Source organism: Narcine bancroftii, chromosome 2, assembly GCF_036971445.1.
Source record: "Narcine bancroftii isolate sNarBan1 chromosome 2, sNarBan1.hap1, whole genome shotgun sequence".
In the NCBI taxonomy this organism is placed as follows: domain Eukaryota; kingdom Metazoa; phylum Chordata; class Chondrichthyes; order Torpediniformes; family Narcinidae; genus Narcine; species Narcine bancroftii.
Window position 1 is genome coordinate 106,804,669 of NC_091470.1, and position 13,793 is coordinate 106,818,461.

Here is a 13,793-nt window from a genome sequence, read left to right on the forward strand (position 1 = left end):
CACAGTCATGATAACACAAATTGTAAAGTCGGCTTACAGACGAGATCAGAAAATTCTGTGCTGAAATTAATGATGCTTCGGTCTGGACTGCTGCCGATGAGATTTCTCATCCTCATTCTTCCATTGAATTTATTTTTTGCGGGTGGAATAATTTTGACGCCCAAACGCATAGTTTCCTCTCCTTTTTTTTCCCCAAACTGAGATTATATTAAAAGAAAATACATAGCAAAGTCTCAATAAAGGATACTATAATCCCATTCTAACAACCTCTGCCTTAGGGACACCTTTCCCACTTTATCCATTTCCATTAGGGTATAAGAGCTGTGCAATAACATTTCCTCCCTTCCTCATTCATTAAAGTCTGATCAAACGATGTCGAATTCTTCCCATTATTTCATGCTATCACCTCCATTATAAACCCTCTGGATTCGCTGGAAGAATGAAATTTACGTTGGGATAAACTCTGGCCACATAGGCTCAATTTTCCTGAACAAGTCTCCACTGGAGTCCAGTCCCATACAATCACACCTTATCTGATAATATGCTGCGAACAGTTTTTCCCTCATTGTCATTTTCTTCCCAGATTCCTTCCCTCTCTTCCTTCCTTCCAATGTCTGCCAGCTCACATTTCCGGCGACAACTCTTGATTCCACCCATTCCCTGCAGTAATGAGCCTCCTCACCACATTTGGCTTTTAATTAGTGGCTCAGGGAGTATATGATGAGAGGTTGGCTCCATGAATATTTTGGGTTTTGTCTCCAGGAAACACAGGAAGAAAGTTATTAAATCAGGGCGCCTAATAGTGTTCCCTGTTCAATTGAACTCCACCGATCAGCTGAAGTAAAGTAATCGATTTAAACACGAAGTAAAGTAATCGATTTAAACATCCTGCTGTATAAATTTGAATAAATATGAAATGTTGACACTTCTTACGAGAATGTAACAGAAATAATTTCGACAAAGACTATGTCGGAGGAAGTTCAAAAGGAAAGTCTGCAGGAGTTGTGATTGTCGTGCAATACACAGAAATGCTGGAGACACTAAGATGCTGCGTGACCTGTTGGGTTTCTCCGGCAATTTCACGTCTGGGGATGATATATTTACAATATCTCCGGACAGAAATAGGCCCAAGTTAAATTCTATGCCCTCTATTTCTCCTTCATTAAGTCAATCCCTGTAAATACTGGGGAAGTTAAAGAACTCACCTCTACAACAATATTGTCCGAAAATCTGCCATTAATTTGATTGTTGATATTTATTTATTTTTTAATTCGGCTGATTGAGAGGGCTCGGATCAAAACCTAGCGCAGTGATCGACCCTTTCTATCTTCGAGCAATCAGACCATGGTATCATCTGTCGTGATGTTCGTGTACATTGGTCTGTTGACGCGGATATCATTTATTTAAGCCCCCATCACGTTTGAAATTTCGACAATCTGGTCGGGTCTGCCTAATCTATGGCAAAAAGGGAACAACGAGGCCACTTATGATCTGAAGGAATCACAAGTAAACCCACTGCCCTGTTGAACTGAATATGAATCGAGACTACAGCTCGCACTCAGGAATCCCGACTTGTTAACGTGTGAAACCCTGTGTATGTATAGGTATATTACCGGAAGCTTATTTGAAACCCCATTTTGAGATCTGGATTCGGCCTGTTAAAATCATCTTTGTTTTCCATATAATAGGAGATGGTTTGCTGTATAATGTTTTGCCTGCGATAAGGGAAATAGAAAGGAACTCTGTGGTGACCTGAACGAGAGAGGTTATCATCTGGAAAATACTGATGGGGCAAATTTCTTCGGCAAGACTGAAGTGGCTGATGGTAAGGAATCTGTTTTTAAGTGTCCAACGAACAAAACAATCTCTGAAAACCAAGCGGTAACCATTTACATTTCAAGCACCAAAGTCTCGTGAAGATTCATAAATTTTAAATCTATGCACAGTATAACAATTGCCTGATACCGGTAAACTTGGAGAAGTGGGAAATGAGTTTGAACTGTGAATCAAATATCTTTTCTGAATTTACACACACATACACATTACATACACATTTGCTTAGATCTAAAAGGGTTTAACTTAGGTTAAGTTAAGTTCATAATAATAATTTAAGGTTTGATCCTGTTTTTATATTTAAACTATTAAAATTTGTCTTGGTGCATTTCTATCGCTGCTGGGTTTTGGGGTCCTCTGGACCCTTAGAACATGGTGTAACCCAGTAGGATTCCTCCCAATAACCTCGCACAATATAACTTTTAATCTTCAGCACCTATCGACGTTAACGCCGGTGCCAATTGAGTAGTATGTGTGCAGATTCCCAATGACTGAGAAGTCATATATAAGTCAAAGACTTCTCTCAATCAATTTCCTCTCTAACAGTCCTTTGTCTAATTGGTGCCTGCTCAGGACGTCCTGATGCAAACCCTCGATCCGGACAGCAAACTCAAAACCTTTGCTTCCACACCTGCTGTTTATAAGATGGGACATCTGATTTTGGAACCATAGCTTAATGGAACAGACACAGGCCCTGCGGCTCATCTAACTGTGCCAAATATTGTTCTGCCTAGGCTCATTGCCAGTGTGCGGACCATAGCACGTCAGTGCTTTACTTAGAATTAGCAGGCAGAACAGTTGGTGAGGGTAACAGAGAGATTGTTTTTGCTTGTACACACACCAAATGGGAATGTCTTCCAGAAGAATCATCTTTCCGGGTTCTTCTCACAGAGTCCTTCTCTTCTTAGCCACACCAGGAAGACTAGACACCGCTCCTGGTTTCCACAGAGAATAAACTCAGACTACCATATGAGAACCCTGCTCAGGAGCGTATTCAGCAGCCTAATCGTCTGTCCAGCATTTCCTCACACTCCCCTATGCTACCAGCCCCCTCTCTAATTCTCTGCCCTTTTCCTTCCTGAGGTACCAGGCACCGTTCTTTTTCTTTCAGTTTGTAAATGTTGTAGTTTCAAGGCTTTTCAAAAAACACATGGACTCAACTCTCTGGAAATGATTCAGTTTCGGGGATGTGCTTGAACATGTTTGTGAAGCACAGATCTTTCTGTTTGCACCTGCCCTTGGAAATTTTCAAGACTTTGTTTTGTCTGTGAACTGCATGCAACCAAACAGCTAACCAACTTCTAATCCCTTTCATAAGCATATTTTTAATTAATCCATTGTATCACAATACAAGGTTCATCACAATGGTCGATAAGTTCACTGGGGGTCGATCTTCCATCGATTCATGACTTTACTGGGATCACAGCCATAAATTGGGCTCAATGGATTCGAGAAATCACTTCTATCCAGCACATATCATCTTTGACCCACCCAACCCTCTTCATGGACCTCCGCAACAGACTCTACTCGCTGGCACCCCCTCTACCAACCCAACACAACGGACACCTGTCGAACATCCTCAAAGAGCTGGCCTCATCGGATTTCATTTTCTTCCAGCGTTGCCCGCATTCGTCCCCCCAGAAGCGCCCGCATGAGGGTCGTATAAAGTCCTGCAGCGTTCAGGAAAGACTTTTACTTTGGACATTGCAAGGACGGCGGAATTATTTACAATAGATAAACTAAAACTAGCTCACGTGAATCTGGAACAACCAGAGAGGAGGGCTCAACATAAAGGGAGGGGTCGGACGCCCAAGCGGCGTAAGCCGGTTCTGGGGGCGGGGGTTGTGCGGTGGTGAAAGTCTCCTGCGGGGAACCCGCTCCGCTTGTAATACCGCGCAGGAGTGGAACTCCAGGCAGATGGCGCTGTCGGGGCTTACTGATTACCGGGAGCATGAGGCCATTGCTCGCGCCCCGAACAACGCGATGACGTCATAGCCACGTGGGGCCGAACTGCCGTTGGCCTTAAAGGCGCGCGCGCGAAATTCAAATAAACGGTTGTCCTGAGGTGTTTCTGTGTGTGAAGCAGCCGGTGCACAGTCCGACCTCTCACAGGAAGGACCGCAAACGGACTAGATTAAAGGGACCAGCGGAGGCCCCTCCGCCACGTGACCCTGACATGCAGATATGTTCTTGCTACTGTATCATCTCTCTGTATAAATCAGAGAAAATACTCAGTAAAAACCCACGGGAAAAGTGGAGATGGGGGGGGTGGTTGGGATTTCTGTTCATTTTGGGGACCCGCGAGACAGCAGATGCTGGAATCTGAAACACACCACAAATTAGAGGACTAACTTCAACTGTCAAGGATTCAGGCGGACGGTGGGGGGGGGGGGGGGGGGGGAAGGTTTGGGGTGAGGGGAGGGGAGGGGAGGGAATGGGGGGTTGGAGGGGAGGGTGTTTGTTTGTGTTTTGGTCCGTACGAACATGGCGCCGATTATTTACCGGTTCTCGGCGTCGAATTGAAACGGGTGCGAGTTCTCTAACACACATTGTGATCCCAATATAACAGTAATAATTCCCGTCAGAAACTGGGTGTAAATTCACATCAGTCGCGATCAGTCGGTGGTTTTACATCCCGGTGTCGCGGAAATATTCAAGCGGTGGGACAGAAGTGAGTAAAGGCGGATCTTTACCTGAGCAGATAACGCCGACATCGTTGTTGTGTGACCATCCATATGAAGCCCATGGTTCTGATGGACATTTCCGCAGAGCGGTCTCTCTCCCGGTGCACCGAACATTCCACGTCACGACTGGTCCGGTGCCCGGTCCAAAGTGAGCTTTGCGTGGGGCTTTCAGCGCGGACCCGCAGCCCGTCTGCCGACACACCACAGCCGCATCGTTCATGTCCCAGCCGTAATCATCCACAGTTCCCCAGACACCCTGGTGGGAAACCTCCACTCTCCCGGCGCACGGACTTCCCCCATTCACCAGCCTCAACACGTCGCTCTCTGAAACAAAACAGAAACGTTAGGACCCGGCTCGCCCGCGGCTCATCCCCCCTCTCGGCGCCCCGCGCTCCCAGCTCACACCCGCTCACACACTCAACGTTCACACATCTTCCACGGCAGTGCCAGTCTGTGGTATAGCCCGAATAAACTGCCGAAAGTGTCGAGCACATGCAGTCTGGTGAACCTCCTGAGAACCGCGTATCTCCCGGTTATTCCAGGGGAGAAGGCGGCCCCCAGGACGAAAAGAGCGTGGCCGTTTGCACATGATGGAAAGTGTTTCGGTTGTAGCCAGATCCGATTGACCTGTAGTGGACCCGACACGTGGTGGTTGCGTGATCGGATTAAGGGAATTGGGCATCAAAGCGTCGGCCTGAGTCTTCAAAAGGAGCAAGGTGGGGTGAACTGTGCGAGTTCATTTGGTCAGCGGGGCAATAGGGTCCGGGCAGTGCACCGATCCGTTTAAGAATGTCACCTATGTGAAGGTCTCAGCTACAAATCCCCAGTAACAACCAGTCTCAACAGCCGCAAACTAAACACAGTAAAGATTAAAAGACATTACCTGACCGGTCAGCCAAACAGTTCCTGAGGCGATCTGCAATGAGAAATTCAGATTTAAATTGGAGCGACCTGTGGGTTTAGGAGGTGGGAGTGGGGGCTTCATGGGGCGGCAGTCAACAATTTAATGAAACTCAACGGAAATAGAACCGACGGCAAATGAAGAATCTCTTAGGAACCATTTTGCAGAAAATGGTTTGATTCGCACCTGTTTTTTCTTTGTTTATGTAACTATAATCAAACCTCGGTAACTAATAATTCGCATCCTCCCTTACTATACAACGAAAATAGATTTCAGATCTGCTGACACCAGGAAGGAAGTTCTCCCGTGAGTTGATTAGTTTTCTACAGTGCGGCTGGTAATGAATCTGCTGCTGCCACCGTCATGGGACAATTTGCTGCATTAGTGGGATTTCGGCCCGTCGAGATATCAGCTAGATTTGTGATCGATCAGTTGAGGACATCGACATTCGCCTTTGCCCGTTTATCTGGAAAGTTGCTGTAATGCCTTTCTATTTATTCCAGTGGAAATTGCCTGGTGGAGAAGAACCCCTCTTTCCCTCCTCCACTGTTGATGTTTCTGGCGCTCATTCTCTTTCGAGCTGAGATTCTCATTTTAATTTGAAATCCAATAAGCCAAGTTCCATATGGCACACGTTAATTTTAAGGGTTCTGCTTCCTGCTGTTGAATTCTAAGGGATGAAGAGCAAGTTAATTTCACGGAGACGTACAGCACGGAAGAGCTCGCTCGGCTCAACACATTCAGGCGGAACAAGTTGGCAATTGTGCTCGGTACCTTTTGCTGGCAATTCGTCAGCCGTTCCTGTGCATGTTCCTGTCCAAATGTCTTTTGCACGTAAACAAAATACCGCTTCTACAGTCTCTTTAAGCACCGTTCTAGGCAGGGACGGTCGTCCGAGTGCAGAGTTCCCCCTCAGGTTCCCTTTAAACCTCAGCCTGAACCCCTGGCCTCCAGTTCGAGATTCGTCTATTCAGTGATAAAAGGACTGTGAGCATTCACTTTACTAATGCTCCTCGTGAATGTCAGGTCGCCTCCAAGGCTCCTTTGCTCGTGGAACAAAGGCACAGCGCATCTAACATATTACTCTGTCTTTTGCCCTCTTGTCCATGCACCTTCCTCGTGAATCTCCTTTGCATTTTCACGAAGATTTTCTTGTTCTTCCTGCAAATAAACAACCAGAATTCTTGTCTCACTCACATCTTGTACAACTAGATTATGTGGACTCGACTTTGGACGGACACTGCACCCATGCCTGCCTGACTTCTCCATTCGCAGTCCACCAATCAGAACTACACCCAAACACCAAGCAAGACTGTCCCATTCCTCCAAAACCAATCTTGATTCCAACCAGACAACTCCTCTGTTCCCGAGATCTAGCCTCCCAGACGAAGCTGCCATATAGGATTTTGTCAAAGCCAAAATATACAACATCCACTGCACAGCGCTTGAACGTCTTCGCCACATTTTCCAAATATATCTTCTTTCCTCAACATTATCTTCTACAGAATTATTATTTTTCCATGTCCGGCTATCTGAATGTGGAAACTGAGGTTACGTTGTATTTTCGGATTTACTTGCGGAAAATTCGTGAACACTATTACAAGGATTTGACAAAGTGGGTGCATTTTTGCAGCTCGGTCTCATGGATCGGAAGGGCCTGTTATTGGGTTGTTATCTCAAAATTTATATTTCAACATGTACACCTTTTTTCTGTCCCAGATTATCCGAAACGGATAGGAACAATTTGCACGCAGGCTTGAGTGCTCTTTCAGACGTTGCTCAGGTAATAGGCGCTTACTCTCGAAATGTCATTTTCTTTTGGTTCTGTGGGAAATACTAGTTTTATTTTACAACTTCAAGGCCTTTGTTCACTTTTTCCCTCCTATCATATATACTGATTATATTCGCTCAGAGAGATTGAACAATGAGTTACTGACTGCTAAAATACAGACACTCTTTATTTTAGAGACTAATCTCACTCCAGAATGATATGTACATGTCAGACCCATCCCCACATTGGAGAATATATTTTGTCTGGCGTGCTTCACGATTCTATTAAAATTTCAAGCATGTTAAATCAATATTATTCCATCTCTGCGATTTTGTAACATTATAAGATTCTAATTATTTACTCGTAACGATTGAAATTGGACTGATCAGCACTTTGGGTCGAGACAGAGCCAAGAGTCATCACATTTGTTTTATTTAACCGCTCGTTATATCCCTTCATCCAAACACTCTCCACGTATGTCCATCAACTCTCCCTTGTTCTTTTTCGCGCTTCCAATAAACAGTCATTGATGGCAACCAATTAGCCTCCCGACTCGCAACCTATTGCCTGTGGGTGGAAGCCACGGTACCCGGAGACACCTGCAAGAACAGCGGGAGAACCTCGGAGGTTCGCGCACAGTACACAGCGCCGGAGGTTAACATTGGATCAGAATCGCTACAACATGATTGAGGGGTCAGGCCCGACACTGTGGTTACCCGTCACTCGCCATGGATGTTGCATAACCTGTTGGGTTTCTCCAGCAGTATTCCTATTACATTTCACGCGACATCGAGTTCCCGGTGCAGCATTAATAAAATTGAAAAGAATTTAAATGTAAGAGGTCTGTTCGTTACGGAGAGCTGCAGCCTGACCCAGTTGTAATCCTGTGGTCAATTGATGTCTGGAGGTTGCACGTGCTCCCTTTGACAGCGCTGGTACCCCCTCACGCAACAACGATGAGCACGAAGATAGATTAATTGGGCAATGTAAATTCTCCTTCCTCTGGTAGAAAGAGTTTACCTGAATATTATTGATATTAATCGTGAAATGCGTGACTGTTGCTCGGAGCGGATTCGGAAAGACCTCGGTTCTCTATCCATGCGCCTTAGCTCCACCGCTCACCACGGCATTTCCCTGCACTCGGTTTTAGATATTTAGAAATATCATGGAGTAAATCCGTCAGTTAAGGAACATCATGATATAATGAAAATTTGAACAAACAATGTCAACTTTCAATACAAATGATGTAAACTTTTAAAAATTCATTTTGCATGAGTGTTACTCTGGGACTCATTTTCCTACATGTTTCACAGAGAAATATTTGTGTTACAGATTTCGCATCTCCAAAGCTATGTTCATTAATTAGCTAAGAAAACACGTTTTTACGATCTAAACGTTTTTGGCATCTATAGCAATATATATTAAGGAACACAAAGACAGTTAGGGACTTTAGCCATCTGAATGACACGTCATCTTAACAGCAAAATCTTGGCGATCAGAATGAAATAAAAATACAAGGCGGAGAACAGCTGAGAATGGACATTATTTGTAAACACAAGGTATAGTGTAAATGGGAAAACAGTGATCACACTCCTGTTAGGTCGTGTTAGGGTAAAAGTTGGGAAACGACAAATCTTGTTCAGACAAACGAGCATGGAGCAGGCAATGCCCGAAACCTTCCCTTTAACACAGTGAGCATTTGTTGTTAATGGATATAATTAAACATGAACAGTCCAATTTGAGCAAGTAAGCCACCGACCGAGAAGCGCACTCAATATTTCTGTCAAGGAAGGGGAAGGAGATTAAGAAGCAAGGGTTCATGTCTGCCTTAATTTAGGCTCCCAAGTGAAAAGATGGTGAGAGACATTGACCGTGTGGATGTCGAAAAACACAGTCCCATGGCTGAAATGACCAATAACAGGGGGAACAGCTTTTTGTTGCTTGGGCTAATTAAAAGGAGCATGGACGAGGTGAGTTTTGTCACGTAGAATCTGGGGAGTGCAATGAATGATCTATCCGTAAGGATTTCGGGAGGGTCGTGCAATAAAATAGAATAGACTATTAGATGGGGCCATGGACTGAGAAAAATGAAGGGCGATGCAGTAAGGAAACTATCGGCATTTGTTGGAGTAAAGAGCTGAAGTGTTAATTCTAAGCTGGAAAATTCTGTTCTATGAGAGGAATCTTCAAAAAAGAGAAAAACAAAATCGATAAACACAACGGACTCGGAAGCTCTTGAGAGAAGAGACGCCCGCAAGAATTGATGGCGCTGACAGAGCTGCTTTGACGTCTGCGCTGCCCCCGCTGCCGAACGATGGAGTGCGTGGAGCGGAGATACAGCATTCCCCTCGGGGTCCAAACTCCCAGTGTGACTATTGCGCTGCGGACAAGCTTTACACGGCCTATAAATGGAGCCGACGGTGGTTTTATTTGAAAATCTGGCGCCCGCGGTGTCTGGCCCAAGATGACGGAGCCTGTGATCGGCAGCAGCCCCGAGGAGTTGCAGACTCCAGCGAGCACGAGAAAACGGGAGACGACTCCCCACGACCCCCCACCCAGCCTCTCTTCGTTTCGAAGCTGAGGCAGAGTTGACTACCCACAGAAGGGTGACCAGGCCGGCGGAACAGTGAGGAGTTCAGAGTTTGAAGAACACACAGACGACAGTCTGTTGATGATTCAGGGCCAAGAATCTGTGCAGGATGGGGACTGCTGGTGACTTCGGTCGAAGGTTTCACATCAGGCTGCGGACTGCTGAAGACTGGCTCGAGTCTGGCTGAAGGGACAACCGGTAATAGATCCAGGATGCGAGAGGGTAGGGAGGGCACCAGATGTTTCCTGACCGTGTCGGAAGTTCCGAGATGGAGCTCCGGCTGCGGATGGTTTGGACTGGACTCTATGTAGGTGCAGGAAGGATGGAGAAGACTCCGCGGACACTCGTGGTCCCTGGGGAGATTCACCTTTGCTTCTCGTTCTCTGACTTTACGAAGTAGAGCTAAGCAAATTGCATGTAATATTTCACATGACGGAAAGGAATCTTAAGTTATCTTTCGGTCTGTTCTGCTGCCAATTTTGTTTAATATTCACTATTGTTCTGACATCAGATGCCGTTCTCCTGATGAGAATGACACTGAACTGTCTATCCAACGATTTCTGCTTCAGTTTATGAAGGACAGAAGAATCCAGTCGCCATTTGTCACCAAATTGACTGAACACCTTTCACCTGAATGCAGCTCGTGGAAAGACATTTGGAGGAAAACTCAAAACAATACTTAACGTTATTTTCTGCACTAACTCGGGAAGATTAAAACCAAATATTTGTCGGTTTTCTCCGGGCGCACCAAAGGGCAAACTGGATATTTGATTTGAAACATAATATCATACGTTTGAGGAAAACGGATAACAAATTAAACTCCGCCACTCTTTAGAAATGTCAGTGGCACTATCCTCCCAAATGTGCGTTTAGGATTAATCTCTATTTAATGTGAATGATGTGATGATTCTCAATCAGGGTCACATTTAATCATGCAAAATGTAAACCTTTCTCAATAATATAATTGTAAATATATTAGTTCAACATCGTCAGTCCCTGCATCGCATGGTGGGTAGAATGAGATCGGACACTAAGTATCAGCGTGAGGAATGTGTTCACCGAGTCAGTCAGCCGCAGCTGCAGGTTCGGCTCTGTTCTCACACGCTGAGCTTACACACTCCGGTCTCTGAATTCTCTGTGACCCTGCAATGATTCTCCCTCTACCTCGTATGAACCATCCTATTCGAAGATGATCTCACACAAGTCACCTCTGCGGAATTCCACTCTTGCCAGAAATATTGATGGGTATTTAAAATATCACCATCAATGTCAAGAAATCCAAATATTTGTAAAGTCGCCGGTCGAAATGAACAAGCGTATAATAACAAGCAAATCAGTAAGAGTTTACATGGCCTGAAAAAATGGGCAAATCATTTCACTGTCTATTCTCGGGGTCAGGAATTAAATTGGCTTAACGTTCCGATTCTTTCTGTTCTTGTGCCCTTAATATAAAAGATAAGGCAAATCACCAATTAGATGGGTGAAAGATTCACCGCTCAAGGACATATTTACCATGGAAAAGATATTTCACCACAATGGAAACATTCAGAGACAAAAAGAAATGTTGCTTCCTCTGTTTCTCGATGTTCTATAAGTTAACAATCAATTTAAGCGAAGCTCAATTTTAATTATGACAACGTTGCAAATAAAAACCGGATTCCATCAATATTCATAACAAACTCACAGTTCCAGATGATCAATCTCATCAATATCAAGAAGGGCCGCAGCATTCTCCCGGTGGTCATTTACAGTGACGGCTTGAACATGATCCCTGAAGCAGTTTCTCCAAGATTTCTGATATTCCACTTCATCTGAGACTGAATTATTTTATAACTGCCTGACCTCTATCTCATGTTATACCATGACCAATAAAAAAATAATCCTTTGTCTGAAATAAGGCGTGAACTGCAGTCTGTATGAATGAACCAATGGGAAACCACCATGGTAATAACAGGGTCATCGTTTTGCTTCCCCCTCTCCTGAGAAACAAATGACTCGAGTGAGTCTCTGCAGAGACGCGACTGAAACTTGCATCCAAGGAGAATACAGAAAGTGAAGCGTACTCTCTTGCAGAGTGTATTCAAGGTCTTTTGGGTACTTTCTGTGACTCTCGTTTCCCCGTATTACCTCCCACCCTTACCTACCGCACTTAATAGCGCTGAATCCCCATCTTGCTATTCAAAACAACCTCTTTCCAATATCTCACAAGGCCGAACGTCGCATTTTGTTACATATTCAAGGGGTTTAAAAAAACAAAACAGCAGAAATCTCTCGTTCATTTTATTCTTCTGAATACATGGATGACGCATCCATTACAGACTGATCTTACATAGAGCGCGGCGAGTAAAAAATAAATGTAAAGTCCAGGATAAGCACAAATATTTTCGCGACGTTGCTGATTCTTTCGAGGTGGACGGATGATCTCCAGCCCAAGTAATCCTTCATATTTCTGCTAAAAAATATTTCCATATAGTGCACATTCTCTGCCACCACCTTTTCTTTTTCCGGTATTGCTATTCCTAACCAGTGCAATGAATTTGCTTTATTGACATTTTCCCTGGATCAATGCAGGAACGTGCTGGGGAAAGTCAGCAGGTCACCCAGTATCGATAGGAACCAAAGTCTAACCAACCTTTCCGGGCTGGGCGCTTCGTCATGTCTGATCATGGATTGCCTCAGATGCTGCCTGACCAGCTGAATTTTACTGCACATTTGTGTCTTGAACTTGAATCCAGGTTCTGCAGATATTATTTTTCTTTATCCCGTGGTAGAATTTTCCATGTGCTCAAAATCACTTTTTCATCATTCTTCTTCCTCTTTTTGAGAAAGTGGTGAAATTCTAGTGTCAAATTCATATATGTGATGTGGGGGAATTGGCCAACGCGGTCAAACTTTCTTGCATTACAGGAAACTGTATCCAGCTGTCAGGATGCAGAATAGAGTTCTTTCTGTGTTCTTTCCCCTCCACCATGGTTAACAGGCTTCCCGACGTTATCTCACATTTCCCTGTGCTTGGGTAAGTCCGAAAGATGCCCGTTTGACCTCCACTTTCTCCAAAGATATTCAGCCATGCTATTGTGGCAAATCCACTTTCTCATCGGTTAATTGCTTTAAAATCAGTTTAAATGTGAAATGACACGGACATAACTGAAAATTATCCCAATGTACAAAGAGAACAAATTACCATGATGTAAATCTGCAATGGTAGAAACGTACAGTAGGCCACGAAGTGCTTGATGAATAAAAAGTGTCAAGTCCTTGCCTTTGACTTTCCACTTCCTCCAACAATAGTGCTGACAGTGAATGGATACGAGCTAGTGCTGAGGTAAATGAAAGGGTAACGGGAGCAGAGACAGAAGGTAAGGAATGTTCATAGTAGGACAGGCTGAGTACACTATAGAATGAATAGATGGTCCATTCAATGCATATGGGAGCAGTGTTTAGATACTGAAAGTTATGAATTCACTGTTGCATCACAAAATATGTGATCAACCATCAGGAATGTAGATGAAAATTATTCCCAGATTATTTTGATTTTCTTGAAACAGAATATCCTCTCAGTGAAAGCAGGAATGAAATTAAAATGAAAGAGGTATGTTCAGTAGCTGAACAATATTGGGAAAGAAAAGAAGAAGTCGTGAAAGAAAAGTATGTTATAAATATTGTGGGAAATATCTCAGCCTGTGTCTTAGCTACAGTCAACAGTGACTCTTCCAATTCAATCGGCACCACTTTTCACCTTTCCCTTTTCCAATCGGATTCTATTCCAACCTTTCAGAATAGCGATGGTTTTGTTTTCTCCTCACTGTGCCAGTAGGGTCAACCAAATCTCTGGGTGTTTTTCCAACTGCAATCATGAACACAAATGTCCTCTTCTAACCGCAATGTCTACTGCATTAATGATACTTTCGCAGAAACAGGATTGTTATATTAATTTCATGAAAGACTATCTGCATTACAAGGAGCTAGATCTTAGTAATTAGATGATCAGATAGAGTATTTATAAGGAAACAA

General features: G+C 44.1%; 1 protein-coding gene across 3 annotated transcripts in view; it reads right to left on the bottom strand.

The window, feature by feature from the left end:
* Positions 1 to 11,548, bottom strand: part of LOC138754092 (scavenger receptor cysteine-rich domain-containing protein DMBT1-like) — a 35,667-nt gene extending 24,119 nt beyond the window's left edge. For 2 of the 3 annotated variants that reach the window (XM_069917914.1, XM_069917912.1), the window contains exons 1-3: positions 11,464 to 11,548; positions 5,401 to 5,433; positions 4,527 to 4,841 (exon numbers count right to left, since the gene is read on the bottom strand). In XM_069917914.1, coding sequence (XP_069774015.1) covers positions 4,527 to 4,841; positions 5,401 to 5,433; positions 11,464 to 11,524 — 409 coding nt within the window. In that variant the 5' untranslated portion in view covers positions 11,525 to 11,548. Of the gene's footprint in view, positions 1 to 3,587; positions 3,981 to 4,526; positions 4,842 to 5,400; positions 5,434 to 11,463 lie in introns of those variants that run through there. The other variant, XM_069917913.1, reaches the window with a different exon arrangement.
* Between the last annotated feature and the right edge of the window lie 2,245 nt (positions 11,549 to 13,793).